At 43.8% G+C, this 27,242-nt stretch overlaps 1 protein-coding gene across 1 annotated transcript; it reads left to right on the forward strand.

The window, feature by feature from the left end:
• Window positions 1-729: 729 nt before the first annotated feature.
• LOC117673398 (uncharacterized) lies at window positions 730-26,634 on the forward strand. Its single transcript, XM_087885251.1, has 11 exons — window positions 730-975; window positions 2,429-3,005; window positions 3,266-3,383; window positions 3,487-3,569; window positions 4,624-4,750; window positions 6,428-7,375; window positions 14,592-15,103; window positions 15,344-15,461; window positions 15,582-15,661; window positions 19,058-19,184; window positions 24,400-26,634. The coding sequence occupies exons 2-11, from the start codon at window positions 2,592-2,594 to the stop codon at window positions 25,272-25,274; spliced, it is 3,402 nt and encodes a 1,133-aa protein (XP_087741377.1). The 5' UTR covers window positions 730-975; window positions 2,429-2,591; the 3' UTR covers window positions 25,275-26,634.
• Window positions 26,635-27,242: the final 608 nt, after the last annotated feature.

The following is a 27,242-nucleotide window of genomic DNA, read 5'->3' on the forward strand; positions in this document are numbered from 1 at the left end:
TCCCATTCTCCATCATAGCACCTTGTTTTGAGGTAAAATTTTCTAAAATCTCCATGAGTTCCAGCTTTTTCTCCGTTTTGGGACTTGTTTTTATTTCAATGCCTCTTTTTCATCAGGATCTTTCATCCAGGATTTTTCCTCCTTATTACAGGCTGCCTCTTGGTGCTTCCAACCCGCCTTAGCTACCCAGAGGCATGAATTTGAGAAGGGCAGCTGTAAAACTTGGGGAAAATCAATATAAATCTTAATTTTCCTAATCTGTCCTTTCCCAGCCGGCCCCCAAATCCTCCCCTCACTTCAGGTCCGACTTTGCCATCAGTCACAAAGACAAAAGCTGGGTTTATAACAGTAACAGAGTTGGAAGGGACCTTGGAAGGTCATCTAGTCCAACCCCCTGGAGACCTGTACTAGGGATTCGAACCAACAAAAGCTGCCAACCTTTCTGATCGACAAGCTCAGTGTCTTAGCCACTGAGCCACCTAGTCAGGATTTCATAGAGAGGCTCCTGGTTTCTTGTCTCTTGACAGCCCTGCGGTTTCTGACAGGATTTTTTTTTTTTTTAATCTCGTTTTCGGCTCCCAGGCCCACCACCCCCAGGCCCACAGGGAACCAAGATCACTTCTCTCCCCTTGCGGAAAAATTTCTGGCATTGCGCGCAGAATCCAGCAGGGGGCTCTGTCCGTAGCTGTTGGAAAAACCGAGCAGCCTCCCCTACATCCCGCTTCAGGAGGGAACTGAGCATGCGCCTGGCCCTCTAAGCTCAAGAGATACGCGTGCTGCTTAGCCTAGGCTTTTTTTTTTTTTTTTTCAGAAAAGGCTGGAAGAGCGTCAGCCTTTCCTGTAGTTTCCGATTCTGCTCCCCTCCCGCACCTCGCTGCGAGCCTTACGCGGAGCCTTTTTTTCCCCCCGGAGCCTCTAAAGGAAGATTTTAGCAGACGGCGATCCACTCGTGATCCACTCGGTCCAGTGAGCGTGGTGGGTCTTTTATCTCGCGGCGGAGGATTTCAGGGAGACACGTAAAGCTTTATAATGTTCGAGGTCGGGGGAAAGTGGGAAGCCCCGAATCCCCTGCCGCCCTTGGATATGCACGGGCCAGATAGGGTAGAAAGCAAAAATTGTGACCCCCCCCCCCGGGAGGAAAAACAAAACAAACCAGGATCTCCAGAAACGTGGGAGCCATTTAGCCTCCGTTTCGTTGCGGGAGGAAAAACCCTGCGTGGATGGGGGAGAGGAGGAGAGGTCGACTTTGGAGATTCGTGGCTTCAAATCAGCCTTTGAGAAATTTCCTGCAAATTTCTTGGCCCCGTTTTCAGAAGGGGTTTCCCTGTCCCCCCACTTTCCCAGACCAGAGGAAGCGAGCGGTCCGAGTCCCTCCTGCTGGCTTTGCACGCAAGGCTGCAACTCCGTGTGCAAGGACTGGAACTCGGGTTTCCTGCTTTAATACCTTTCCCCAATGGCTCTGCCGGCAGGTAAAGAAGGAAGATGTTTGAGAGGACAGGAGGTGCGCTTGTGGTTGAGGTGCATCGTTCACACACTGTGTATTCATATTAAGCCAGTGTTTGTTTTTAAGTTTGGGCAGTGTTAAGTTCCTGCAGTTTTTAAGTCCACAAGTTTTCAAGTGGACAATTTTGAAAAAGACGGGATTAGGCTAAAAGGGGGGGGGGGACTTTCTAGGATGTGTCTGAATCGAAACATCATCTTAAAACATAGATGGTTTTATTCATTGGGATATTAAGTTCTATATGCATTGAATGGTGGTTTGTTAATTCTGGCTTCTGGAGTTCACCCAGGGTTTAGAGCCAGGAGGTTAACGGGGTTCTGTTAGTTTAAAGCTTTATGTTCTAGAGAAGTTCAGATGTTCATTTATTTTCCTTATTAAATCGATTTAGATAGCCGCTCTCATCCCAATTGCTATCGCGGTTGTGATTTCAGACATTTTGATTTGGATTGTGCTGAGATAGTTGTTAAATTTTATAAGCGGCTATTGAAATTAGGTGAATAAATAATTAGGAAATAGAAATCCAAAACATATTTTAACATATTTATTTATTATTGCGATTTATATGCCGCCTTTCTCCCTGGGGACTCAAGGCGGCTTACAAAATGACAAATTCCAATACAAATCACAATGAAATAAAATTAAAATCAGCAACCCTATTAAAAACAGTTTAAAATTATGACAGTGTACCCCCAAACGGATCAGATATTCATGTAATAGTCCTTGATAGTAGCTGATACAAAAGGGCTCACTGGAATTTTCTTCAAACATAGATGTCAGTCTTACTAATAAGATTCCTGCCTTCTACTGAGACATTGAGGGTTCATAAGAATTTCTTATTTTGAGGTGGGCTTTTTTCGGAGGAGGAGGAGGATGCTCAGTAGTTATGTTACTCACCCTATTGAATCTCCCATCTCTTTTCCATTTCAGATTTGTTAGTTGGAAATCTTTCCTGGTTCCTCTGAAGGCTTAGCTATCTTGTGAAGGAATAGAGCTGAAGGCCTTGGATGTTTTGTCGAGATTTCTTGTGAATACAAAGTCCTGTGGAGATCCATGAGTCCATTTTGAAGTTGGATTAGAGACCAGAGAGAAGATGGAAGGACAACACCCAGCAGATGCAGCAGTTGGAAAAAGTCCTACAGCTTCTCAGCCTGGGAGCTTTGGAAAGAATGGGGCAAATCCTGGGCAAAAAACCCAAAACAATGAAGCCAACAGTTCAGAGGTCAAATCCTGTCACTTCAGAAAAGTGCAGTTCCAGGAGGGGCGGAGTCCCCGAGATGTTTGCACTCAGCTTCACCGGCTTTGTTGTCAGTGGCTTCAGCCGGAAAGACACACAAAAGCTGAGATGCTGGACCTGGTGCTCCTGGAGCAGTTCCTGGCTGTCCTTCCCCCAATGGTGGAGAAATGGGTGCGGGAATGTGGAGCAGAAACCAGTTCCCAGGCGGTGGACTTGGCCGAAGGCTTCCTGCTGACCCAGGAGTTGGAAAACATACAAGAAGAGTTGCAGGTGTGAGAATGTAATTGTGGAACATCTAAAGAGGATCTCTCTGAATTTGTCAATTCCTCTCTGGCAGAGTTTTCTGGAGTTATGACCTCCTAAAGGCTGTTGTTCCATTCTTTTTCCAGAGGATGTATTTGTGGCAATTGTTCTGTTCTTGCTTTCCAGCTTCAGCGTTGGACATTGTGGTCTTCTGCTAGATTGAGAATGCAGTATGATAATTCATTTCTTTCCCTCTTTCCTTGCTTCTCCTGGCCCATCACCTCCAGAAGTCCTTGGAAGATGTATATGATTATCCCAAGGAAGGGAAAGATTCATCCAAATTCTCTCAGGAGCTGCAGTTCAGGGAGAGCTTCCAGAAAGATCAAAGTCAGGAGACAAGGCCAGGTAACAGACGCACCTTACATGTGACGTGGAGTTTGGACATCCGGCCTCTTGATTGTAATTTCTCTTTTTAACAAACATGCTTTTACCATTTTCTGTCTCGCAGAGAATAGAAAGCTGTCCTTGGTTTTTTTAGAATCGCCTCCTCTTTCTGATACAGCCGTAAGAGTGCTTGAATTTCTGCCTCAGGTAGGAGGACAAACGTTGATAAATATTCATGAATCTTGGTTGGGTTTCATTTTGTTCTGGTGTCCAGTGTATAATATTGCTGTTTCTAAGCAACCCAAATTTTAGATCAGGTCATTGAAAATTCACACTCTGCTTAACCTGTCCCTTCTGATAAGAACCTGTCCATTCTCCACCCTCCTGCTTCAGGCCCAAATTTTCTTGACCAGATGTTATCTTGGCTGGAGATACTCTTTCTGTCTCCAGGGTCATTCTCACATACCATTACCAGCTCCCCCAACACCTTCATGGAGGTGTGGATGGGGAGGAAGAGTTGGTTCCCTCCATTGATAAATAAACCATTGGAAAAAATGTCAGATGGGTTTTCTCTGTGTTTCCTTCTGCGCACTCTAGGAAGAATTGGAGCCATTGATATGTAGTGGTTGTAAGGCCAGTTGGCCAGGAAAACTATTTTAATTGGCTTCACTGAAAGGCATTCCAAGTCCTTCCAACTTGATCAAATGTGCTTCAATTTGAGCCAAAAGTTCTGAGATTTCTGAGGTACTTGCAGGACCACCTCCTACCGGCCTCCCACCGTCCAGTGCGCTCACATAGGGCTGCCTTCCTCCGAGTGCCGTCGGCCAGACAATGTCGGCTGGCGGCCCCCAGGATGAGGGCGTTCTCTGTGGCCACACCGACCCTCTGGAATGGGTTACACACTGGGCTCCGGACGGCTCCTGACCTCCGCACTTTCCACGCCGACCTGAAGACATGGCTTTTTCAGCAAATTCCCTGATCTCTTGCGAGGTTTTAATTGTCTGGGGATTTTAAATTGGCTTGTTTTAGCATTTTTATTGTTACGTTGCTTTTATTCTGTGAGCCGCCCCGAGTCCTACGGGAGAAGGGCGGCATATAAATATGATAATAAATCAAAATCAATCAATCAATCAAATCATTCAGAATTCTGCAGAAGATGCCCATTTTGTTCATTGGATCTCTTTTTTAGAATTATTGGAAGAAAACTGTCAAATTATTATTGGGATTATCTGTTAATAGGGAAACTTGTTTCCTTGTTCAGGATTTTGTGTCTTTGGAGGAAGTGGCCGTGTATTTCTCTGAGGAGGAGTGGTCTCAGCTGGATCCTGCCCAAAAAGCTCTCCATGGGGAAGTCATGCTGGAGAATTCCAGGAATCTGGCTTCTCTGGGTAAGAACCCATAACTGTGCTTAGAAATTTATAGAAGGCATGGGGTGGGGGGCTTAAATATTATTTCTGGGGACAAATCACTTATTTCTATGCTGCCTTTATTATTTTTTGTAAATAAAAGACAGCAGACATACTTAATACTCCTTCCTCTGCTGTTTTTCCTACCACAACAACAATCCTGTGACATGGGTTGGGCTAACAAAGATAGGCCAAAAGTCACCCAGCCAGAATTCACGCTTAAGGCAAAACTGGTACTCACAGTCATTCAGTTTCTAGCCTCAGTGCCTTAACCGTTGGACCAAATGGCTCTCTATGGAAGAAGGAAATTTATTGAAAGAAAAACTGCAAAACTGCACAGGCTCCCTTTTTACATAAAGGAAGTGGCTTTCTTTCAAAATGCTTTCTGCTCATAAAATGAAAAATACTGTATTTTTTGGAGTATAAAACCCTCTGGAATATAAGAGGCCGCTACCTTTTTTTGGAGAGGAAAACAAGGAAAAAAAAATCTGCCTCTGCCTCTCAGCAATTTGCCTGCTTGCAGCAAAGAGCAAACAGCCTGCTTTAGTTTCATTTTCATTTTCAGCACATCCTTAGCACAAGAAAAAAAAAGCTGCCTCCCAACAATTTTCCTCCTTGCAGCAAACACCAGAGGCCTGCGTGGCAATAGGCAATGGCAATCCCTTCAGCCCGAAACAGCTGAGAATCAGGAGGCTGATCCAATGGACAATCAACTGCTTATGATAATCAGGTTGTGCTGAAGCTGAAATGGGCCATTTGCTGCTTGCTGCAAGGAGGTAAATTGCTGGGAGGCAGAGGCTAAAGGGTGGGGGCCAGCAGGTGGGCGGAGCTACATTTGTTGTATAAGACACACCCAAATTTTCACCCTCTTTTGGGGGGGGAAGTACGTCTTATACTCATTTCCCTGCCATAGAAGATATTAGCTCGAATCTGAGGGAGAGGCTGTACGTAGGGATGGTGTGGCCTTTGAGCAAGATCCTGCCTTCCAGGGCTTAATATTGAGCCTGGTAACTCAGCTTGAGCTGCTATTCGAAGGCAGATGTTATTGAGTGTCAGCTGGTAAATAGTATGATTGTCCACAGCCATGAACCGAAGATGGATGAAGTACCAGACTAGCATTCATAACCAAGACCCAGATGTGCCCTGAGAGGGACACTCCTTTCTCAGAAATGGGCCCATTTGTGAACTGTCTTTGGTATCATTCCAGGTTGAGGGTGGGGAGCTATTGCCTTCCAGGAAGGTTGACTTTCAGAGTTTCTGGTCTGCAGACAAGTGAAGGTGAGACTTTTTATTGAAGTTGGGGAGGTGGTGGGTAATGTTGCTGCTCAACATGATATAGTGTCCAAAACTTTGGGAGTTCATGGCACCATGGAATTGTCCTACTGGTAGGTCATCAACAGGTTGACACAGAGTGGTGCTCAAAGATTAGATCACGGATTTGTCTTCCATTTGTAGTGATGTCATCCAATCCTGATAAATCAGAATTTGTAGGAGCCCACTTAGAAATGGGTATTTGGTAAAGTATTCGTTTGGTATGATCGTATCTGCCAATAAGCAGCCAAAATATATTGATGATTCTTTGGCTAAATTTAAGAAGAAAAGATTTGATCTTTCATCATTACCCTATTTTAGCTACAGTTTTCGTTTTTCTTTTTCCAGGCTATAATCGGCAAGAGAATAAGAATTACAAGGCGGAAGGCCAAGCAATGCATCCGAAAGAGGTAAAAGGGAAGTTTGCGGATCAGAACAGTGAGACAAGCCAATCACAAAATGGAATTATAAAAGGCTTTCCTCGGATCAGTTGGCTTCCTAACCATACAGGCATTAATACAGGAGAAAAACCATACAAATGCTCGGAGTGTGGAAAGAGCTTTAATAAATCTGCTCACCTCATTTCCCATAAAAAGACACATTCGGAAGATAAACAATTTACTTGCAAGGAGTGTGGAAAGACCCTCTGTAATAATCACTCTCTTAGAAGTCACGAAAGGAATCACACGGGAGAAAGACCATATAAATGCATGGAGTGTGGAAAGAGCTTTAGTTGTAGCAGTAACCTTACTTCCCATAAGAGAATCCACACAGGGGAGAAACCATATAAATGCATGGAGTGTGGAAAGACCTTTATTCATAGCAGTTACCTGAACTCCCACAAGAGGATCCACACAGGAGAGAAGCCCTATCAATGTGTGGACTGTGGAGAGGGCTTTCGGTGGAATTGTGACCTTACTTCCCATAAAAGGATCCACACGGGGGAGAAACCATATGAATGCAAGGAGTGTGGAAGAAGCTTTAGTTTTAGCAGTAGTCTTAATTCCCACAAGAGGATCCATACAACAGAGAAGCGATACCAATGTGTGGAGTGTGGAGAGGGCTTTCGTTGGATCTGTGATCTCACTTCCCATAAAAGGATCCACACGGGGGAGAAACCATATGAATGCATGGAGTGTGGGAAGAGCTTTGCAAGGAGTAACGCTCTTACTTGCCACAGAAGGATCCACACACAGGGGAAGCCATATCAGCCGAGGAAGTATGGGAAGAGCTTCAATAGCAATAAGGGTAATCCTCGGTTTATGACTGCGATTGAAATTTCTGTTGCTAAGCAAGACAGTTGTTAAGTAAATTTTGATCCATTTTACGACACTACTTGCCACATTTGTTAAGTGAATCACTTCAGTTGTCAAGTTAGTAACGCTGTTGTTAAGTGAATCTGGCTTTCCCCTTGGCTTTGTTCGTCAAAAGGTGATCACATGACCCAGGGACACTGCAACCCTCATAAATATGAGTCAGTTGCCAAGCACCTGAAGTTTGATCAGGTGACATAGTATGATCAGGAATGCTGTAATGGTCGTAAGTGTGAAAAACAGTCATAAGTCACTTTTTGCAGTGGTGGTATAGCTTTAAACACTCACTAAACAAAACTGTTGTAAGTGAAAGACTACCTGTAGTTATCTAAAATCTCATACAAGGACCACTTGAGTAATAATCAAAATAAACTCTAGACCTTCTTAGATATTCATACATAAATTGCCTTTCTAGTTCAACCCAGAACAAGGTGTATCCTAAATCTTACTTGTGGTTTTTGCTAAGTAGAAGGTTAGAACTAAAAAGTGAGTATCAGTGGAGATAAAGGGTGTTAATTGCCATTTCAGGGATCTGTCCAGCCTGTTATTGAACAGGAAGAAGACTCAGAGGAAGAGCTCTGAAAAGGAGCTACAATGATGAAAAGTCCTATAAATGCACATGCCAAAGTTTTTCTCCAGCGAAGGTGCCAAGTTCTGTTTTCCTGTCCCAGACAAAAGCTAAAATGGATTTTTTTGGAACATATACCTGTAGCCTTCGATTAAATTAATTAAGTACAGTTGGTATGATTTCTTTCTAGTTATATACCGTGTTTCCCTCAAAATAAGACATCCCCTGATAATAAGCCCAATTGGGCTTTTGAGCGCATGCACGAAAATAAGCCCTCCCTGAAAATAAGCCCTCCCCGAAAATATTTAAACACATGCGCAGCTGGTCCCCGCCATTTCCTCTGATTAGGGTTACGGAGACAGAGCTGGAAATCAGGTAAGACGGCAAGAGGAACCCCCTCTTGCTCCACGTGCCCCAAAATAATAAGATCTCCCTGAAAATAAGGCCAAGCGTTTATTTCGGGGTTCAAAAAAATATAAGACAGTGTCTTACTTTTGGGGAAACACGGTAGTTAATGAACTTTTGGGCTGATTATCAATTTCAAGCATTGGGTTATGTTTGGAGGAGCCTACATGGGGGTTTTGGAATCTCATGGCAACCTGAAATCATTTACACAAAAGACGACAATATTCTGTCAGTCCTCTAAGGTTATCCAGACTCCAAGGTTATCCAGACAGGAAACAACTGAATAGGCTAATTTATTAATAGAATGCTGCAAGTCTGAAAGTACACATCCGTGATCACTTTTAAGGTGGCCTTGAACTGCAAGATGTGTGCATATAAATTAAATAAATACTGGTAATAAATAACAGCCCGATAGATCAAGTTCAATTGTTTATTCAGTTTCTTTCTTTGCCTGTTATGCAGCTGCAGACTTTTCTACCTTTTAATTGCATAATTCCTTTGGCACTATTTATTTTATCAACATACTTACAAATCATGGAAAAGATTTGGTCAAAGGCCTATTATTATTTGAGAAACTCATCACATATACATATATCAATGTATCCTGTGTGGAAAAATCTTTGAAAAAAAACCTTTTTCAAGCATTTTTTTTTTTGCCTTTCTATGGGATGACAAGGTTTAGGGAAAACACTAAATTTGATTGAAATAAACTTAATTAAAAACCACTGGAATGGTTATTCATGAAATGTGATTAAATTCTGTAAAAGTTAAAAATAGATGAAAACGCCTGGAAGGATTTATGGGGGGCAATACTTCAGGCTTTCAAAGGTTCAGGTTATTTTGAAGCTATTTACTCAAATATTGTTCACTGATCATTCTGGATCAAACAGCATAATTTTTTTCATAATACCAGATTGACAACAGTTTGGCAGGTTGTCCTTAGAAGGAAGCCTTGATATGTAAAGAAATTGGCTGAAAAGAATGCAGCCGGAATGAGAAGTTGCCATTCTTTTAAAATTGCTTCTTAACCACTACTTTCCCTCCACCTTTTGTAGGAAGCCCACATCCCCAGAGAATGAAATATTTTGGGGAATATTAAAATAGGCAAAATATTATATTTCCCCTAAAGGAGAAGAGGAGAAACATGTTCTTAAATGCAGAAAGCAGCCCCAGTATTCTTGCCATAGGAAAATAGCCTCAAGCAGAAGCTTGAACCCTGCCAACAAAAGTGCGTTTTTGCCATGGTTTTCCCAGTTGCAATGTATGGCTGAGAAAGTTGGACCATATCAAAGGCTGAGCACCAAAGAATTGAGGCCTTTGAACTATGGTGCTGGAGAAGACACCTGCGAGTCCCTTGGACTGCAAGGCAACCAAACCAGTCAGTCCTAGAGGAGATCAACCCTGACTGCTCTTTAGGCCAGATCCTGAAGATGAAACTGAAATACTTTGGCCACTTAATGAGAAGGAAGGAGTCACTGGAGAAGAACCTAATGCTGGGAAAGATTGAGGGCAAAAGAAGAAGTGGACGGAAGAGAATGAGGTGACTGGATGGAGTTACTGAAGCAGTAGGCGTGAGCTTAAATGGACTCCAGAGGATGGTAGAGGACAGCAAGGCCTGGAGGAACATTGTCCATGGGGTTGTGATGGGTCGGACACGAATTCGCAATTAACAACAACAACAAAGAAGCTTGAAGAGGCTGGTCTTTTGGCATGAAGATTTTGTATCCATTCAGAAAGACTGGGCCAATCTATTCATAAGCAAAGAGACTCCAAATAAGCAACACAATAAGGCAAACCAGAGCTGACAAGATTAGCTTAGACAAACACCTAAGATTTGCATTTCTCCTTTTGTCTGTAGAGCCAGACAGGACCCCTACATGACTCCATAGGAATCTGGCAGCAGCCATTAAAATATTAAAGGACACATCTATGGAGATTCTCAGTCATCCAGGTCATAGTTGTCCCAAAGGTGCTTTTTCAAGAGGCAACCGGACTTTTTCTTTGAAGACATTTAGCTTCTCATCAATAGTGACATTCAAATTTTTTCCCTACTGGTTCCGTGGGCATGGCTTGGGGGGGGGGTCACTCACAGCCACGCCCACTTGGTCACATGACCCCACTACTACCAAGCCACGCCCACAGAACCCGGTAGGAAAAAATGTGTGTATGAGCACCAGAAGGGCTCATAATGAATGCTGTGGTGGAGAGAATCCGAACTTTTCTCCCTCCATTTAACGTTGAATGGGTTGAGCGGCCTGAAGGGGTGAGTGAGTGGATGGAAGGGGTGAGCGGCGAGCAGGCAGGCATGGGCGGGGCCAGCCAGGGGTGGTTTTTACCACTTTGGCGAACCGATTCAAATTGTCCCTACGGGTTTGCCCAAACTGGTTGAATTTCACCAAGAAATTCTTTTCATCCAAGAAGCTTCTTCAGCTCTGATTGGATGGTGGGGATTGGAACTTTCAACAGTTCCAAGAAGGCTCTACACCCCTTGCACCACTCAGGTGACCCTGATGATACAGATAAACCTTCAGATATCCTTAATGACTAGCAGCTAGCTAAAAGAATGCAAATGACCAGCTGTCTGCAAGGAGTATAAATCCTTCCATTCCCCACCATCCAGTCAGAGCTGAAAAAGCTTCTTGGATGAGAAGCGAAATGTCTTCAAAGAAAAAACAGAAAGTCCAGTTGCCCCTTGAAAAAGCACATTTGGGATAGTAAAGGACACATTCTTACACAGGAACAGGCATCTCAATCACAAAGCCCCAAAGAACGTATAACCCTAACCCACCTATCTCAACCCCATTTTTTCATCCACCCCAGAAACATTCGGCTGTCACTGAAATTTCTGGCATCCAAATAAACAGTGACCTTTCCTTCAGCCAGCCTCCATTTTATTTCCGGCGTCTTTCTCCCGACTTGGAACCAGACCGGATTTTTCTTCCAACACTTTCGTTCACTTATTGTAGCTAAATTTCCTTTTTTCTTGCAATCCCACCTCCAAATCCAGAGTAATCTTTTCAAACCGGTGAAATCTTCATTACTGTTGGCTAGAAAAAGAAGTATATTATTTAGCACCAAAGGTCTTCAAGTTCCTACTCATATTTTCTGAGGCATATTTCCTACTCAACACACAAATAAAACTATTCACGTCTTTTTATTGTCTTGTGGTATTGGAGCTTTATATTTAATTTTCCAGTATTTTCCTTCATTTTCATACTTTTTAATTCCATATACAATCGCATATCAGACTTTATACTTTATACAGTCTTCATTTCTCCATCATGGCATCTTATTTTGAGGTAAAAAATTTAAAAGGTCCACACAAGTTTGAACTTTCCATTTTGGAACTTTTCTTTTGATGCCTCTTTTTCATCAGAATCTTCTCTTCAGTACTACTGGTAGTCCTTTACTTATGATGACAATTGAGCCAAAAATTTTATGTTGCTAAGTGAGAAATTTGTTAAGTGAGTTTTGCCTCATTTTACGCTCTTTCTTGCCACAATTGTTAAGTGAATCGCTGCAGTTGTTAAAATAGTAACACGGTTGTTAAGTGACTCTGACTTCCCCATTGACTTTCCTTGTTAGAAGGTTACGAAAGGGGCTCACGTAACTCTGGGACGCTGCGACCCTCATAAATATGAGTAGTTGCCAAGCATTTAAATTTTGATCACATGATCATGGTGATGCTGTAATGGTAATAAGTGTGAAAAATGGTCATAACTCACTTTTTTCAGTGCCATTGTAAGTTTGAATGGTCACTAAATGAACTGTTGTAAATTGAGGTCTACCTGTATTTTCATTATTACAGGCTGCTTCTTGGTGTTTCCAATCCTCCTTGGCTACCTAGAGGCATGAATTTGAAAAGGCACATTTAATAATTGAAAAAGAAAAATCAATACAAATCTCAATTTTCCTCAACCTGTCGCTTTCCCCCCTGTGTCTCTGCCAGCCCCCTGATCTCCCCTCACTTCAAGGCTGAGTTCGCCATCCGCCACAAGACACAGGCTGGGTTTCATAGAGAGACTTTCCTCCCTTGTCTTTTGACCACCCTGCCATTTCTGACAGGATTTTGCTCATTTCTGACGCCGCCTCCTGGGAATCCCTGGAGACCCTTCAGAGAAGCTGCTCTTCAGGAAAGGGATTTTTGAGTCTCCACAAGAGATTTTTCTCAATCTTCACAAGATCACAGACGGTTTTTAAGAGATTAAAAAGAGGGAAAATCTACAAACTGATGCTTGCCCGAGAGACTGTTTCCTTTCTAGAATAAAAACTGCTCTTCAGGAAAGGGATTTTTGAGTCTCCACAAGAGACTTTCGCAATTTTTTTTATTTTATTTTATTTGTCAAGAACATATTAGGTCATAAGTATAAACCTAGATTGGATACATGAAATAGATACAAATAGAGGAAACATTCGGACAGGGACGGCTGGTGCTCTTATGCACGCCCCTTACAGAACCCTTAGGAATGGGGAAAATCTAGAAACTGATGCTTGCTGGAGAGGCCACTTCCTTTCTAGATAGGCAACCTTAGAGGGAACCTTTCCTTCAAGTTTAATGCCCATCAACCCAGATACGTATGGAACATGACGTCCTGAGCCCTTGCAGGGTCATCATGCAATGCGCAGAAGATCCTCTAGGGGGCTCCCTGGAAGAGCGGCGCTGCTCCCTCCCGCCCCCCCCCCGTCTTACAAGAGAACTGAGCATGCGCCGGCCTCTTTCCCAAGTCAAGAGAGATTCGTGCTTCCCTAGGCATTTTCCAGCAAAGGCTTGAAAGCTTCTCCGCTCTTTCTCCAGTGCCCGGGTGAGCCTTTCAGGCAAGGGAAGAGGCTGCAGGGAAGTCTTGGACTTGGAGATCCAGATACGAGTCGGGGTTCAGTCGGTGGGGGCTTTTCTCCCGCGCTGGAGGCTCTCATGCAGACCTGCAAAACCTTATTAGGGTTGGAGTGGTGGGATTGGGGTGGGGGGGGTAGAGCCACTGGTCCCATGTTCCCCTGCCGCCCCTGTGCATGCACGGGCCGGGGAGGGGAGAAAGGAAACCTTTGGATCCTTCGCATTGCCCCCAGGGGGAAAAAAAATCGGGGTCTCAGAAAAGAGGGAGCCATTTACACCCCACACACCCCCATTTGGATGGGAAAACCTCTGTATGGGAGGGAGAGAACGAGAGGTGGTCTTTGCAAAGATTTGTGCCTCCAAGTCAGTCTTGACTCCTGCACAGTTTCCTGCATATTTCGTGGCTCCTTTTTCAGAAGGGGTTTCCCCTCTCTTCTTAGGCCGATTGCAACTGAGTGTGCAAGGAGTTGGGTGCAAGGTGTGTAAGGACTGGAGCTCTTGTTTCCTGCTTTCCTGCCTTTCCCCAGTGTCACCAGCTGGCTGTGCCAGCAGGTAAAAAAGGAAGATGTTGAAGGGAGGGAGGTGCATCATTGTCACTATGCCCCGGATTAGGCCAGTGTTTTTGTCAAGCTTGGCCTTTCTAAACCCATTGTTTGTTTATTTAGTTATTAAGTGGATTTACAGCGCCCTCTCATGTCAATTGCTGTTTGTGACCTGGGACATTTATGATTTGGATTGTGCAAATCGTTCTTCTTACCTATGCAGCCATAGAAATGATATTAAACTGTCTATTAAATTATATTAAATAAAATTATAGTTAGCCGTAGAGAGCCATTTGGTTCAGTGACGAAAGCACAAGGCTTGAAACCAAGAGATTAACTTTCTAGTCCAACCTTTGGCACGAAAGCCTTAAACCCATCTCATCGAGCAGCCCAATCTACTTCACAGGGCTGATGTGGGAGAAATAGTAAGACTGAGCATTGTGTATAATTGCTGCCTAATTTATAATAATAAATACAGAAGACATAAAAATAAAAATTAAATGTTAATAAAAACTAGGAATTAGAAATCAAAAATATATTTAGATGTTTTTTTCCAATATTTTGATAGGCTGACATCCTCTGCAATTTTCCCCATATGTAGAGAGATTAAACTAATTAATAAGATTCCTCCCCCCCCCTCCAGACATTGGTAGGTTCATCCAATTTTCTTTTTAAAAATTTTTCCTTCCCCCTACCCTTCCCTTCAATTTCCTCTCTTGATAAGGATGCTCAGTAGTTCAATTAATTACCCTAATAAACACCCTGAATTATTTGTTTTCCATTTCAGGTATGTAAGGTGGAAATATTTTCTGGTTCTTCAGGAATCTTAAAAATCTTGTCTGGGAAGAGAGCTGAATGGCCTTGGAAAATTTGGCCAGACCTCTTGTGAACGGAAAGACCTGTGGAGATCCATGGGTGCATTTTGGAGCTTTATTAGAGACCAGAGAGAAGATGGAGGGACAACACCCAGCAGATGCAGAAGTTAGAAAAGGCCCTCCAGCTGCTCAGCCTTGGAGCTGTGGGAAGAATGGGGCAAGTCCTGGGCAGAAGAGCCACGAAGAGGCATCCAACACTTCAGAGGTCCAATGCTGTCACTTCACAAAAGTGCAGTTTCAGGAGGGGAGCCGTCCGCGAGATGTTTGCACTCAGCTTCACTACCTTTGCTGTCAGTGGCTGCAACCAGAAAAACACACCAAGGCTCAGATGCTGGACCTGGTGCTCCTGGAACAATTGCTGGCTGTCCTTCCCCCAGAGATGGCAAGATGGGTGCGGGAGTGTGGAGCAGAGACCAGTTCCCAGGCGGTGTCCCTGGCTGAAGGCTTCTTGCTGACTCAGGAGGAGGAAAACATGCAGGAAGAGTTGCAGGTGGGAGAATGGAATCATGGCAGCTCTAAAGAGGATCTCTCTGAAGTTGTCAATTTCTTTCTGGCAGAATTTTCTGGGATTATTAATTCCTAAGGGCATCTGTTCTATTCTTCCAGAGGATGTATTTGGGGCAATTCTTTCAGCAATGGACATTGGGATCTGCTAGTTAGAAGATGTAGTATGATAATTCATTTCCATCTCTGTGCTCTTCCTTTGTTTCTCATATCACATCATGTCCAGAAATCCTTGGAAGCTGTGACTGAGTATCCTAAGAGGGGGAAAGATTCATTCAGATCTTCTCAAGAGCTGCTCTTCAGGGAGAACTTCCAGAAAGATCAAAGTCAAAACGCTACGCAAGGTAAGAAAGGCTCTTTCTATGTGAGGTGAAATTTCAACATTTAGTTGATTCTTTCGCTCCACTTTGTTGAAGTTTCTCTCTTTAACAAATCTGCTTCCACTATTTTTCTCTTTCTCATAGAGAGTAGAAAGCTATCCTTGCCGTTTTTAGAATCACCTCTTTGTGCTGGAGCTGAAGGATTAGCTGAACCGCTACTTCAGGTAAGGAGAAATAAGATCGGAAAAGGTCCATAAATCTTGGATGGGTTTTATTTTGTTCTAGAGTTCAATGCATAAAATTGCTATTTCTAAGCAATATAAATTTGATATCAGATCCTTGAACATTCTCCCTTCCTGAGGGGATCCTTTATGTGTCGCTTTCTCCACCTTGCCTGCTTCACTATCAGATTTAATTGCCCAGACTGTTGTCAGCATCGGGGCTCCTCCTCCTGTCCCCCAGGGTTATTCTCACACACCATTACAAAAAATATATCCTTTTCTGCCTTTTGAAAAGCATCTTTGGGACAACCGTGACCTGGTGATTGACAATCTTAGACATATTGAGTCCTACTACAAGCTTTTTCAACTCTCACTTAAGCCCAATCAACACTAAAAAATTTTAAATTGCCCAATCTAAATGATCTGCTAGAACTTCAAATTTTTAAACTAGACAATTCTGAACTATGGAACTTTCAATCCTTAAATTAGACATTCTCCTAATTGCTAGAACCTTAAACTTTTAGCTAAACTTTCCGCCCCTAATTTGAAACTTAAATGATCTGTTAGAATATATATATTCCAAATTGGACATTTTTCCCTTTAAAAATCTGTAGTAACTACTGTGGTAACTACACATCCACTTTTAATTTTTTTAAATCCACTCATGGAAGAAGAAACTGATACTATTGTGATCTGCAGAACATGTTCCATGTATACACATGCCCATAGAATACCCAAACTGTATATGTACCCAGTAGTGGGTTCTACTTACCTTTGTTACCGGTTCAGAACTCTGAGCGCTCGTGCACAGAGCATCTGTGATGACATCCGGGTGGGTGGGCGGAGCCTCCCACCACTGCCACTATTGGTTCGCCCGAACCGGTAGAAACCCACCACTATATGTACCAAATGTAAACTAATCAAGTTACTAGAAGAAAAAGTAAAGGGTCTAGAGGAAACTCTAAACCACTCTGAAACTCAACCCACAAAATGAGAAACCCGAAACCTTGCAAAAAGAATATGCTCAAAGTGAACATAATAATGATCAAACAACTTCTAAAATAATTGACCCCGTAGAGGAAGAAGACGACAGATGGAAACATGTCACTCATAAAAAAAACCACAAACCTAGTACAAAACAGCTGTCTAAACTAACCCATTCTGATGCAGCCCCACTGGTACTAAGCAATCGATGTCATGGACTCTCACTAGAAGAAAACATGCAGACATGTAGAAAAGAAGCACCATCAAATGTCCCTAAAAAAGTAACACCATCAAATGCTTCTGTGACAGATAGAAAAACACCCCAAACCTCCCAAGGAGAAAAAAAAGGCAAATGCTAGTGATAGGAGATTCAATTTTCAAGGGAACAGAACCTGCCGTCTGTAGACCAGACAGTCTATCCAGAGAGGTATGTTGTCTCCCTGGAGCTAAAATCAAAGATGTGGCTGAGAAGCTAACCAAAATAATAAAACCCACAGACTACTACCCCTTTCTATTACTACACGTAGGGACGAATGACACAAAAAAGGACTTGAAAACAATATTGAATGATTAAGAGCAGCTAGGCAAGAAAGTCAGGGACTTAGGTGCACGAGTATTTTTTTCATCTGTACTGCCAATGAAAGGACAACATCTGGTAAGAGAATAAAGGATTCTAGAAGTGAACCACTGGCTAAAGGGTTGGTGTCGCCAAAAAACCTTTGGATTCCTGGACCATGGTCTGTACTATCTCCATGATGTCTGGTAAGGGATGGGTTGCACCTCACAAAGATTGGGAAGGATATTTTCGGAAAACGAATGGCTCAACTTATCAGGAGAGCTTTAAACTAAAATTGAGGGGGGAGAGTGACCAATCTTTAGGATTTCCAGGACCTAATTCCAAGCAGAAACCCCTAGAAAGCAAGTCAAATAATGAAGTAAAGAGGGATGGGAAGGAAGACTGACTCAAACACCAAATAGGATACATAGGAAGCAGACCCAGCATCAGAGAATAAAAATCTCAAGTGCCTATATACAAATGCACAAAGTCTGGGGAGCAAACGGTAAACTCGAACTACTAATACATGAAGGCAGATATGATGTAGTTGGAATACTGAGGTACTAATACCACTCTATAAAGCCTAAGTAAGACCACACCTAGAGTACTGCATCCAGTTTTGGTCACCACACTATAGAAAAGATGTTGAGACTCTAGAAAGAGTGCAGAGAAGAAGCAACCATAATGATTAGGGGACTGGAGAGTAAAACATACGAAGAATGGTTGCAGGAACTGGGCATGGCTAGTCTAGTGAAGAGAAGGACCAGAGAAGACATGATAGCCGTCTTCCAATATTTGAGGGGCTGCCAGTAGAGAGGAAGGGGTCCAGCTATTTTCTAAAGTACCTGTAGGCCAGACAAGGAATAATGGATGGAAACTGAACAAGGAGAGATTTAACCTGGAAATAAGGAGAAATTTTCTGACAGTGAGAATAATCAACCCATGGAACAGCTTGCCTTCGGAAGTTGTGGGAGCTTCATCACTTGAGATTTTCGAGAAGAGATTGGAATGCCATTTGTCAGAAATGGTGTAGGGTCTCCTGCTTGGGTGGGGGTGTGGGGTTGGACTAGATGATTTACAAGGTCCCTTCCAACTCTGTTAATCTGTAAAACTCCTTCATGAAGGTGTGGAGTTGGGGTATGTTGGTTCCACAGTGGATAAAATGAGCCATTGGAAAAAATGTCAGGTGGGTTTTGCCAGTATTTTGCTCTGCCCATTTTAGGAAGAAAGGGAGTCACTGATAAGTAGTGGATTGAAGATCCAACTATCCATTGACCAAGAATATTTTAGTTGGTTACACCATAAGACATTCCAAATACTTTCATCTTATTCAAACATGATTTAGTTGTGCCATCAGCCAAAAGTGTTGAGATCTCATTCTGAATTCTGCAGAGGATGCCCATTTTGTTCACGTGATCTCGGTCCTAGAATTGGTGGAAGAAAATTATCCCATTCTTGGGATTATCTGTTAATAGGGAAATGTCAGCACTTCAACCTGCATTTACTCTAGTGCTAACATAAGAAGGAGAAGCAAAGGCGTCTGGAAAGGGACGGCTGACTTTTCACGTACTTATTTTCCCTGGAGATAATGTTTCCGAGGAGATGAGATGGGAGGGGGGAATTCCTTTGAGTTGGAGTAGATTAGGGGTAGAATGACTTGGAAAATGGCCAATGAGTGCAGGGGAGTGGGGAACGGAAAGGGAGGGTTTTGGGGCTGGACGTCAGTGTTGGCTTCGTTTGGACTCAGGTTACGATGTCATGCTCAATAAAAAGGAGTTTTTTCGTCAAAGATTTTGTTTGAAATGCATTTTATTCGAGACGACCACAAAACTTGACAAGAAACTTGTTTTCTTGTTCAGGGTGTTGTGTCTTTTGAGGAAGTGGCTGTGTATTTCTCAGAGGAGGAGTGGTCCCAACTGGATGCTGACCAAAAGGAGCTCTACAGAGAAGTCATGCTGGAGAATTCCAGGAATCACCTTTCTCTGGGTAAGAATCCCTTTCTGTGGTCAAGAATGTAGAGAAGGGGCTTAAATGTTATTTCTTGCGGGGGGGGGGATCATTTATTTACAGTGCATTCAGAAAGTATTCAGACCCCCTTCAGTTTTTCAATGTTGTTACTCTGCAGCATGATCCTATAGTAGTTGAAATGAGTATTTTGTATTTTATGAGCAGAGAGCATTTTATTTTAAAAAGAACAATTTCTTTTATGTAATAAGGGAGGTTATGCAGATTTCCAATTTTTCTTTCAATACATTTTCTTCTTCCATAAAGTCAGTTTGATCAAGTCGTTTAAGATACCAGGCTAGAAACTGGGTGACTGCGAGTACTACTTCTGCCTTAGGCATGAATGCTGGCTGGGTGACTTTAGGCCAAAATGCTCTCAGCTCAACCCATTTCACAGGGTTGTTATAGGGAAAACAGCAGGAAGAAGGAATATCAGGTTTTTCCACTGCCTTTATTATTTACAAAAATTAAAGGAAGGAGATGTGGGGATGTGAAGACTAGAAAGAGTGCAGAGAAGAGCAACAAAGATGATTAGGAGACTGGAGGCTAAAACATATGAAGAACTGTTGCAGGAACTGGGTATGTCTAGTTTAATGAAAAGAAGGACTTGGGGAGACATGATAGCAGTGTCCCAATATCTCAGGGGCTGCCACAAAGAAGAGGGAATCAAGCTATTCTCCAAAGCACCTGATGATAGAACAAGAAGCAATGGGTGGAAACTAATGAAGGAGAGAAGCAACTTAGAACTAAGGAGAAATTTCCTGACAATTAGAAAAATTAATCAATGGAACAACTTGCCTCCAAAAGTTGTAAACGCTCCAACACTGGAAGTTTTTAAGAAGATGTTGGATAACCATTTGTCTGAAGTGGTGTAGGGTTTCCTGCCTAAGCAGGGGGTTGGACTAGAAGACCTCCAAGGTCCCTTCCAACTCTATTATTGTATTCTAGATATAGAGTGCATTCAGAAGGTATTCAAACTCCATTTTGTCAATTTTGTTATGCTGTAGCCTGATTCTACAGTTGTTGAAATTCATTTTTTTCTCATTAATCTACACTGGGTAACCAATAATGACAAAGTGAAAACAAAATTTTAGAAATGTCTGTAAATGTACTAGATTGTAGCCTGGTGTCAGAAACCTTTTGAACAAACTGACTTTATGGAAGAAGAAAATTTATTGAAAGAAAAATTGGCAAACTGCATAGCCTGGCTTTTTATATAAAGGAAATTGGTTTAAAAAAAAAAAAGACTTCTGCTCATGAAATACAAAATACTCATTTCATAGAAGATATTAGGAAGACTCTGAGGAAGAGGCTGGATGTACTGAGCAAGCTTCTGGCTACCAGGATTCGGTATTCCCTCCTGAACCTGGTTACTGGATTCCTGGTGGCTCTGAGCTGTTATAACCAAGACCAGGTGAGCCCTGAGAGGGTTCTTCCCTTCTTAGAGATATGCCCACTTCTGTACCGAGTTTGGCATTAGTCTTAAATTGAGGGTGGGGAGGTATTGCCATCCAGAAATTCCCCTTGACTTTCAAAGATTCTGCTCTGCAGACAAGTGGAGATGAGTCTTTTATTGAAGTTTATTGAAGAGCCTTGGTAGTACAGTGGTCTAAAGCACCCTGTTATTAAAACCAGCTGCCTGCAATTATTGCAGGTTCGAATCTCGCCAGGCTCAAGGTTGACTCAGCCTTCCATCCTTTCTAAGGTAGGTAAATTGAGGACCCAGTTTGTGCGGGCAATAAGCTGACTTCGTATAAAATATACAAAAGGATGAAGGCTATTGCTTAGCGCATTGTAAGCCGCCCTGAGTCTCCGGAGAAGGGCGGCATATAAATCAAATTAAAAAAAAAAAAAAAAGTTTGGAGGTGCTGGGTATGTTGCTGCCTCAGCATGATACAGTGTCCAATATACTTCGGGAGTTTGTGGCACCATGGAATTATCCAGTGGTGGGATTTAACAACCGGTTCTCTGCCCTAATGACTGGCTGGGTGGGTGTGGCCGAGTGGGCATGTGACTGAGTGGGCATGACCAAAGTGGAGATGGTCGCGGTGGCAGCGTGTGGCCAGCTCGACATCGCTCATGTCAGGGGGCGCCTATGGTGGTCCAGGCAGGTCTGGGGGGATCCATTTTATTTATTATTTATTTATTAATTTTATTTCTATACCGCCCTTCTCCCGAAGGACTCAGGGTGGTGTACAGCCTGATTAAAAGCACAAAGACAAACAAAATTGAAAAACAATTAAAATTATTAAATAATTGGCTCAATTATAAACCCCCAAATTTAAAATCCCATATTTAACACCAATTAAAATCTTTACATTGATAGCCCAGCCTGGCGGAACAACATGGTTTTGAGGGCACAGCGAAATACACGGAGATCGGAGATCTTACGTATTTCCAGGGGCAGTTCATTCCAAAGGGCTGGGGCTCCCACAGAAAAGGCCCTCCCCCTGGGTGTCGCCAGCCGACATAATTTGGCCAATGGCACCCTGAGGAGACCCTCTCTGTGGGAGCGGACTGGCCGGTGGGAGGCTCCTGGTGGCAGAAGTCGGTCTCAAAGGTACATTGTCTCCAGCAGAGGAAGGCAAGACCAGGGTGACAGCCAAATGTTTATTCTCCAGAGGAGCCTCGCCGTCCCTCTCAGGCCATGCAAAGGACCCCTGGACAGCCCAGTCTGGCCATCAAGCTCCCTGGGCAACTGGGACCCCACAGCTCAGCCCTGCTTCACTGAGGCGCTGCCCGACTGCGCTTACCTCAAGGTTGCTGCTGCTGTGCTCACTCTCCTTGGGCATGTTGCTCATGGTGTATGCAGGAGGGCAAAGTGTGTGGGTCAGAGGGAGACCCACTCCCTCTCCATGCGAGGAGACCCAGCTTTGTAACCAAAGCATCCTCAGCAATAGGATGGGAGACCTCCAGGAGAGGTCAGGAGAAGGGGACAAGGGGATGGCGAAAGGGCAGCAGGGCTGCTGGTGTCCAAGTGCTTCCCTCAGAATCTGACTCCCTCATTATAATCCTCCTTCCTTCCTTCCTTCCTTCCTTCCTTCCTTCCTTCCTTCCTTCCTTCCTTCCTTCCTTCCTCCCTCCCTCCCTCCCTCCCTCCCTCCCTCCCTCCCTCCCTCCCTCCCTCCCTCTCTCCCTCCTTTGTTCCCTTTTCTTCTTTTTGCTTCCCTCTTCCCATTTCGAACCCTTCCCCCATTGTTGCTTCAGCGTGGTTTTTAACTCACATCTCCCAGACTCATGTATGTTTGTGTGCATGTGTGTGCCCCTTGCCGCCCCAGCACTGTGACATTGGAGAGGAAAAGTCGGTAGAGTCTGGGCTGGGAGGGTGTGTGTGTGTTAAGAAAAACAAACATTGCAAAAAAAGAGCTTTCATTAGCTTGCAGCCTACAATGAGCTTGCAGGCTGCAATGAGTGAGACACCTCCCTCTACCCCCCCACATACACACACACACACACACACACACACACACACACTCAGAGAAACTTCTGTGATGGTAGGCCGAAAAGTGCAAACTAACAAAAACACTTTTTTTGCAATGTTTGTTTTTCTCAGCCCGCAGCAGCCTCTCCCGATGTTTTCCTCCCCATTGTCACAACATTGAGCTGCAAAGGGGGAGACCTTAGGCATGCACGCACGTGTGCATGCACATACACACACACACACACACACATGGGCTGGAGAGGTGATCTGAGAGTCACTCAGAAGTCCATCAGGCACAGAGGCAACAACAGGGGAAGGGGATCAAAATGGGAAGCCTCTGCCCCAGGGGTGAAATGCTCCCGGTTCGGACCGGCTCGCCCGATCTGGTAGCGATGGAGGCGGGTGGTTTGGAGAACCAGTAGCAAAAATCCCCCCCCCCCCCATGCCCAGCTGAGCCGCACAATCATCAGAGGCTCTTTTTTTACTTTTAAAAGCATTTTTTCTACAACTTCTTCCGATGAAAAAATGCTTTTAAAAGTAAAAAAAAAAAGTCTCTGATAATTGCACAGCTCATCAAAGCCGTTTAAAAGAAAAAAAACCTTGTTTTCTTTTAAATGCTCTGACGATCCCAGCTGAGTTCCCTGATCGGCAGAGGCTTTTTAAAAAAGCCTCTGCCGATCAGGGAACTCAGCTTGGATCCTCAGAGCCTTTTGAAAACATTTTTTTTACAACCTCTTAGCCGAAGTTTAAAAGTTTTTTAAAAATTGGCCACGCCCACCCAGTCACATTATTCCCCCACCATGCCACGCCCACAGATTTCACCCCTGCTCTGCCCATTTTTTTTTAAAAAATAAAAACCTGCGGAGCTTCCCTTTTAGTCACCCTCCCCTCCGTTCTCTCCATGCCTGATGCCAAAAGGGCAGTTCTGTTCCCCCACCTTCGCAATGCCAGAAACCGCATGCCACCGCCGTTCACCTTCCACGTCCCCCCCAGAGTCCATGCGATCTCCTAGTGCTGGCAGGCAGAAGTCCCCTGGATCCCATGCCCTCTTCTTCCTATCTCTTCCTTCCTCCATGCACAGATAGGGATGTGGTTTTCCCAGACGGCGGTCCCAGGGAAAGACCAGCAAGTGGGGCATGGAGGCACCGGTGCCACTTGCGGCCGGTCTTAGATCCAGGTTGCCGCCTTGGCCCCGCCCCCTGGTGTACACACAGGAGGCTCCAAGCGCGTGGCATCCTCGGTGAAGGGCAGCACTCAGCAAGCAGTTCCCAGGGACACCAGGCCCTGTGCACTCGCAATCTCCTGTGTGCACATCCAGGGGTCCGGGCCAAGGCGGTGCTGCAGATCTAAGGCTGGACCTGGGCAAGAAACCAGAGAGCAGCCAGAGAGAAGCTGGGCCCTGGCTGTGACTGGTGAGAGGCCAAGGCAAGATAAGGAGGGGCTGGGCGGGGTGGGATGGAGCCAGCCAGTTGTATGATCAGCCGGTTCGCCAAACTGCACAGAAAATTAACAACTGGTACGCCCGAACTGGTCCGAACCAGCTGAATCCCACCTCTGGAATTATCCCAGGTCAACGATTAGTTCAGGGTTGTGATCCAATCCTATTATATGAGGATCATTAGGGAGACACTTGGTCATTGCTATAATCTTAGTTTGGACTCTTCATGTTTGTCAACAAAACAGCTGAAATATTTTAATGATTCTTTGGCTAAATTTCGGAAGAAAAGTTTGCTTGTTCCTCTATTCTTGCTACAGCTTTCTCTCTTTTTTTTCAAGGCTTTAATGGGCAACAGAAAAAGAATTACAAGGAGGAAAGCCAAGCGATCTATTCGAAAGGGGGGGAAAGGAAATTTGTAGATCAGATGCAACCGAAGAGTGATGAAACAAAGCAATCACAAAGTGGAATTAATAAAAGTCTTCCTCGGGTCAGTTGGCTTCCTAACCATACAGTGATCGATAAGGCAGAAAGACCATATAAATCCATGGAATGTGGAAAGACATTTAATAAATCCAGTCATCTCTTTTTTCATAAAAAGACACATTCAGAAGAGAAACGATTTACCTGCATGGAGTGTGGAAAGAGCTTCTGTGATAATTACTCTCTTATAATTCATCGAAGGAATCACACAGGAGAAAGACCTTATAAATGCATGGAGTGTGGAAAGAGCTTTACTTGTAGCAGTCATCTTAATGGCCATAAGATGGTCCACACAGGAGAGAAGCCATATCAATGCATGGAGTGTGGAAAGAGTTTTAGATGTAGGAGTACTCTTAATCGCCACAAGAGGATCCACACAGGAGAAAGACCTTATAAATGCATGGAATGCGGAAAGACCTTTCCTTACAGCAGTCATCTTAATGCCCACAAGAGCAACCACACAGGAGAGAAGCCATATAAATGTGTGGAGTGTGGAAAGGGCTTTGTATGGAATTCTTCTCTTGCCTCCCATAAAAGGATCCATACAGGAGAGAAACCGTATCAATGCATGGAGTGTGGAAAGAGTTTTACTCGTAGTAATGGTCTTAATTTCCATAAGAGGAGTCACACAGAAGAGAAGTCATATAAATGTTTGCAATGTGGCGAGGGCTTTAGAAAGAGTTGTGATCTCATTTCCCATAAAAGGATCCATACGGGAGGAAAAACCATATGAATTCATGGAGTGAGGAAAGAGCTCTTGCAAGGAGTAGCACTTTTACTTGCCATAGAAGCATCCACACATGGGAGAAACCATATTAATAAAGGAAGTGTGGGAAAACCTTCAATAGAAATCCAAATAGTCCTTGGCGTATGACTGCAATTGAGCCCAAAATTTATGTTGCCAAGTGAGACAGATATTAAAAATGTGTTTTGTGATTCTACCTTTTCCATCCTTGCTTGTCTGAGAAAGGCTCAAGTGAGAGGTCTGATTTCTGCATCCAGATTGTTGGCTGTTGTTTGCAAAGTCTTGCAGTTTGTGAGAGCTAAATTCTGTTCCTTTAGCAGCTTAGATTTGTTTTCATACCCAGTACTAACTTAATGAGCCTCTTGAGTCCGAACCGATCTCACTACTGCCACCAATTTGTCATGGGTTCTTTTTAAACCAGGGGTGTGCGACACCCGGGCCGTGGCCTGTTTGGGTTGCAGAAGTAATGGGTAAGCATGCACGTGCCTAGCTCCACTGAAAGCTCTTTTTGGTGTGAGAGGCGGATGTGTGAGTCGGCTGCTTCCACAAATGGATTCATTTCAAATCATACTGGATTCTAGACAGTTTAAGTTTTCTGTCTCCCCATAAGGGTTGTGGGGATATTTTATTTTGAAAAAAATATCCAAGGTACAAAAGAGAAACATACAATGTGCAAGTTCTTTCTCTGTTTTCTTTCGTTTCTTTTCTTTCTTTTTTTTAATTTGATTTATATGCCGCCCTTGTCCGGAGACTCAGGGCGGCTTACAATGCGTTAAGCAATAGCCTTCATACTTTTGTATATTTATACAAAGTCAGCTTATTGGCCCCACAAACTGGGTCCTCATTTTACCTACCTTAGAAAGGATGGAAGGCTGAGTCAACCTTGAGCCTGGTGAGATTCGAACTTACAATAATTGCAGACAGCTGGTGTTAATCACAATGCTTTTAGTCTGCTGAGCCACCAGGCCCTTGTTTTCAGTATATTTATAGTGGTCCCCATCCCTTCCGGCTTAGTGGCCCGGAGGGGTGGAGGAAGAGGGGATGGCTTTGTGTGAGTGGCAGGTGCGCACTGTCAGCATTCTAGTGCTGCCATAAAGAGAAGAAGAAGAGGCTTGACTTTTCACCTACTTATTTTCTCTGTAGATAATATCCCCTAGGAGATGGGATGGGAGGGGGGACATTCCTGTGAGTTGAAGTCAGGAGATGGGGAGACTGACTTGGAAGATGGCCAATGAGACGCTGAGAATTGGGGAAAGGAAAGGGAAGGGTTTGGGGTCAGAGGGTTAGTGTTGGCTACAACGGAGTCAGGAACAGATTGTTGTACTCAATAAATGGAAGATTCAGCAAAGATTATTTGTTTGGAAATGCAATTTATTTGAGATGACATCGAAACCTGACACGCACAAGTGTGTGCAGCTCCATTTGCGTTAAGTGGCGGGTGCATAAATTGGGCAACATATGCACGCACTCGTCCACCTCTCATGCAAATGGAGTTATATGATACTGTTATTATGCTATATACTGATGTCCATCTATATTCTTGGTTCCCAAGCCCTGGGCCTCAGTCCATTCAGAACTGGGCCGCACAGGTAGTGGATGAGCATGAGTGTGCAACTCCACTTGCATGAGCTTCAGACAAGTTCATGTGAGTGTGAAGTTCCATTCGCATGCCTGCCACTCATGCAGATGGAACTGTGCGTGTTTGTGTATACCTGTCACTCAAACATAACCACCCCTTCTCTCCCCCCAGCCGGGCCACCAAGCTGGAAATGTTGGGGATTGCTGATCTCTGATATACTATTTCTACAGCAAATATATTGTTAACTATTGCTATTGTATTGGTTGCATGGCATTCCGAAACATATAATCTCAGATCAGGGAATGCAATCGACATCAAAGTTTTGGTGTGAATTCCCGAGCTTGTTAGAGTCCTCCTATGGCATGGGTGTAAAACTT

Source organism: Pantherophis guttatus, chromosome 2, assembly GCF_059756535.1.
Source record: "Pantherophis guttatus breed Tessera chromosome 2, ASM5975653v1, whole genome shotgun sequence".
Lineage (NCBI taxonomy): Eukaryota > Metazoa > Chordata > Lepidosauria > Squamata > Colubridae > Pantherophis > Pantherophis guttatus.

Bases quoted from the DNA above. Each gene is read 5' to 3' on its own strand.
- LOC117673398 (XM_087885251.1), top strand. From the start codon at position 2,592: ATGGAAGGACAACACCCAGCAGATGCAGCAGTTGGAAAAAGTCCTACA. The intron at 3,384-3,486 runs GTAACAGACGCA...TCTGTCTCGCAG, and splicing joins AAGTCAGGAGACAAGGCCAG to AGAATAGAAAGCTGTCCTTG. The intron at 15,104-15,343 runs GTGGGAGAATGG...CATCATGTCCAG, and splicing joins ACATGCAGGAAGAGTTGCAG to AAATCCTTGGAAGCTGTGAC.